The following is a 4,129-nucleotide window of genomic DNA, read 5'->3' as shown; positions in this document are numbered from 1 at the left end:
TGGATATTGAGGTGGAAGATGTGCTCAAAATCGATTTACTACATTTGGGGCAGTGTGAACATATTCAATCAGAAACAGCTAATGCCCCACAACAGGAGGCACAATGGAAAAGTGATCTTTGAAAGTGGACTTGAGATGATAAAAGAGGTGCCAGACACTTTTGGCCTTGCAGAGGTCAGTATCTTGACAACCATCATCTTCAAAGGAAAACAAATCCTTGTTCCCAAAATTCTCTGTCAGGACATCCTATCGTAGCTATACCAAGGACATATAAGCATGATGACTGGCACGTGGTATGATCTAGTGGCCAGGGATTGGCTGTGACATTGAAAAGTCAGCGAGGACGTATGATGTGCAAAAGTTACTGAGGACGTGCCAGAGCCACTAGCCACAGCAATAGAGAACCACCAACATGAGATTTTGTCAGTCCCTTGGTCCAAAGTTGCCACCCATCTACTTACAGTGAAAGTAGACAATTTCATCATAGTTACTGATTGCTTCTCCAATTTCCAATTGTCAGACAGCTAAAGAACATTTCAAGCATGTCCATGGCAGTCACATTGAGTGTCACATTCATCTGTTTGGTGCACCTGATGGAATCATTTCTGACAATAGGCTGCAGTATATGGGTTGAACTCTCAGCAACATGCGCTAAGTGGGCTGCAAAACCGCTGAGGCTCTCACTACATTATTCTTGATCAAATGGTCCCTCTGAACAAATGGTTCACACCATTAGGTCACTCATCATGAAGTGTAGGACAACAGAACAAGAATTTCATGTCGCCTCAAAGCTACAACCTCTGGATATGGGGCTACCATTGCCAGCAGAGATCATGTTTGAAAGGCAAGTGAGAATGATCTTGCCAAGCGACCACCATCCAATTCTCTGAGATGCAGGACATATGTCTTGACAAACAAGGGAGGATGAAGACGGCACATACAGCTGAGTAACTACCCCAACTACATGTAGTACAAAATGGCAGGGTCCCACACATTACAGGGGAATCTGCTTACTCGTAGAGGTTTCCAAAGTGCTCAGCGGGCCCTGGTCTTATGAAATCACAACACCTAATGCAGCTATGGTCAGGAAACAGATGCCATTTGAGCGAAGTGTATAATGTCAATTGTGTGCATCAAACACGAAAGAACACACCCAGATGATGAGTGTGATGGATTACCAGGACAACAGTCACCACACTGATGACGTCTGCAGACCAAGAACAGCCAAGGGTGAAATTCACATTTCCAGAAAGTTACCACAGAATGAGATCCGGAAGAAACACAGAGAATACTGGAGAAACTCAGCAGGTCTGGCAGCATTTGCGGCAAGAGATGTTGAGTTTCTCCAGCATTCTATGCATTTGCTCCAGATTTCCAGCATCCGCAGTATTCGGCCTTTCTTCAAGATCTGGAAGAGCTATCAAACTGCTGAAATGATATGCACTTGGTAAATGTTACAATCCCAATCTGTGAGTAACTAATGTTGCTATTACTCAATGTTTACGTTTTCATTTATATCATACATGAGCTCATTTTGGAAAACAAAAGGGGATGTTATCATGTTTGGAGTGATTTCTTTTAAGAGTTCAACATGCAAATCAGCCAAGTACCAGAAGCTCTTTGCGTTGTAGCACTTGAAGCACAGGCTGTATCTGGAGATGACTCTGTAGTATATGTATCAGTTTAGCTGTAAAGAAACACACCAGAAATCTTCAAGTAAACAGAATCCTCAGACCTCATTTGTGCTACATCTAGATAACACAAATATTATTACAGATGCCACTTAGCACTGTCGATAATTGGGCCTTCCACAGGTGCAAGATTGTGATCTTCAGATGAGTGGAGATGCCAGGTAAATACAGGAGAGTTGCACGGTCTGCTTAAATCTGTTGCGTGGGTACACTTACGCTCCTGGTACTGATAGGAATCTGATCATGATCGTGACTGTGTGTTTGAACACCTTTCACTTTTCAACAGGAAATGCAATGCTAACATTTGTTCATAAATGCATAACTTCAGGTACAAATTGTATCATCAGCATAGCCACTGATATTTACCAGGTAAAACTGCTTGTGACTGAAAGTGAATTTTTCATGCAGATATATACTGCATTCATGCAACGTGTGCATGTCATATTAATGTCCCACTTTCTGTACAAATGATATATCACCCATGTTGATCTTATGCTGCAAATTAAGCTACCTTTGTGAATTGCTCCTGTCTGACATCTACCTTTCTTATTGCTAACACTAAGACAGCCCTAATTAAAATCATTAATAGCATTCTATGTGATCATGACTTTTAAAAATTCACTCTTGAGATGTGGGCATCACTGGCTGGGTCAGCATTTTACCCTTGAGAAGGTGGGGGTGGGCCGCCTTCTTGAACCGCTGCAGTCCTTGGGGTGTAAAGTACACCCACAATTTTGACGCAGCAACAACAAAGGCAATATATTTCCGAATTAGGATGGGGTGTGATTTAGAGGGCAACTTTCAGGTGGTGGTGTTTCCATGCAAATGCTGCCCATGTCCTTTTACGAGGTAGAGGCCACAAGTTTGCAAGGTGTTGTTGAAGGAGGTTTGGTGAGTTTCTGCAGCATACCTTGCAGATAGTGTAACTGCTGCCACTGTGTGTCAGTGGTGGAGGGAGTGAATGTTTAAGATGGTGGATGGGGTGCCATTTGTGGTACATTATCCTTCCTTATCCTCCTCACCTCTCCACAGCATATTTACTGTTGTAGTGTATTCCCATTTCTGTCTAAAAACAACCATTAATGATAGTTTCTCTTTTTGCTGCTGTGCCATTACCTCTTCAAATCAATGATCTATCATCTGTCCCTTCTTCACCTACAAACTGACCCTTAGTCTTATCATCTACAGGAAGAGTGGGGAGGAATTTCTAAACATGTTACAACTCTAGCTCTTCCTCTTCACCTGTCCTTCCCACCCCACAACCACCGCTGGGACATCAGGTCTTGCGATGTCCTGTCATGGGTAATTAACTACTTCCACGAATTGAATACAGCAAGATCTAAGCCATGGTTTTGATTCCAATCCAGTGCTGCCACCTGCTGCTGGGCTTGTGAGATGTTGCCATCTTCTTCAAATCAGTATTGAAATCAAATCCCACATCCTATCCCCTACCAGCCGTGCTGATCTACTTACACCCCAACCTCAGCCATCCCACAACTGACATTCTCTACACTTTAATTACATTTGTGCTCCACTGTATTACTACTTCACCCTCCAAAATTGGCCAAAATCTAACGACCCATATCTTACAGCAAATTCCTGCTGCCCATCATTTGATCCTCAGTAGCCTACATTGGAATCTTGTTCTCATGCCTTAATTTAATCTCATCTTTCAAATTCTTTCACAGCTTTTCTCTATTTTATGTCTGCAACCAATCCAGCCTTAATTATTCTCTCTCACCCACTGGGCCTCCGACTCTGCCCCTACCCTTTGTGCACTGCTCTCTTCATTTGTTCCACCATTGGCAGGTGAACCTTGGTTTGACTTTCTTGCCTAAACTCCCTGACTGAGTCTTCTTCTCAACCAAGCTTTTGGTTATTTCTCTCCCTGCCTGTGTTCACCGTGGAATGCCTTGTGCTTTTATACTAAAGGTGATTACATAAACGCAAATTGTTGCATCTATTACTTTTAGATAGATTCCAAAACGTCAGATCACTCTTCTGGAGGGTCAAGCAGTGTCACCTTGCAAATAAAAGACAATTTAAAACAAAGAAGATATTGAGAGTCTGGACTGGCAGACAAACTTTTATATTTAAAATCAAAAAAACAGGTTAAATAAAATTTGTCGTGACTATACACAGTCAACTGTTTGAGTCACTTAAATAAGCTTCTAATACGTTTGCACAATTATAACAGAAAGAATACACATGGGTTGTGTGGCTGTGTAAAACGGGAGTTTGGGAAAGGGGAAAAACAAACTTTTTTTTTCCAACTGATCACTAACTTTCCTTAATTATGTCTAAAGTGATATTTGGACAAAACAATACACTACAGGAACAATGCTGACTTAAAACAAAGCCAATACAGTCATTCAAAAGGAGAGAAGAAAAAAGGCTTTTCAAATATCCATTGGCTACTGGGAACTGGCTCTTTCTAG

The 4,129-nt window shown here is 41.8% G+C and overlaps 1 protein-coding gene across 1 annotated transcript in view; it reads right to left on the bottom strand.

Moving 5' to 3' along the window:
- Positions 1-3,748: 3,748 nt before the first annotated feature.
- The window catches only part of LOC109922195 (R3H domain-containing protein 2), a 138,457-nt gene continuing 138,076 nt past the window's right edge, over positions 3,749-4,129 (bottom strand). Inside the window, exon 23 of the mRNA XM_048618837.1 lies at positions 3,749-4,129. Coding sequence (XP_048474794.1) covers positions 4,106-4,129 — 24 coding nt within the window. The 3' untranslated portion in view covers positions 3,749-4,105.

Source organism: Rhincodon typus, chromosome 41 (assembly GCF_021869965.1).
Source record: "Rhincodon typus isolate 14 chromosome 41, sRhiTyp1.1, whole genome shotgun sequence".
In the NCBI taxonomy this organism is placed as follows: domain Eukaryota; kingdom Metazoa; phylum Chordata; class Chondrichthyes; order Orectolobiformes; family Rhincodontidae; genus Rhincodon; species Rhincodon typus.
The sequence above is the reverse complement of the archived record's forward strand: the minus strand, read 5'-3'. Positions and strand labels throughout refer to the sequence as shown.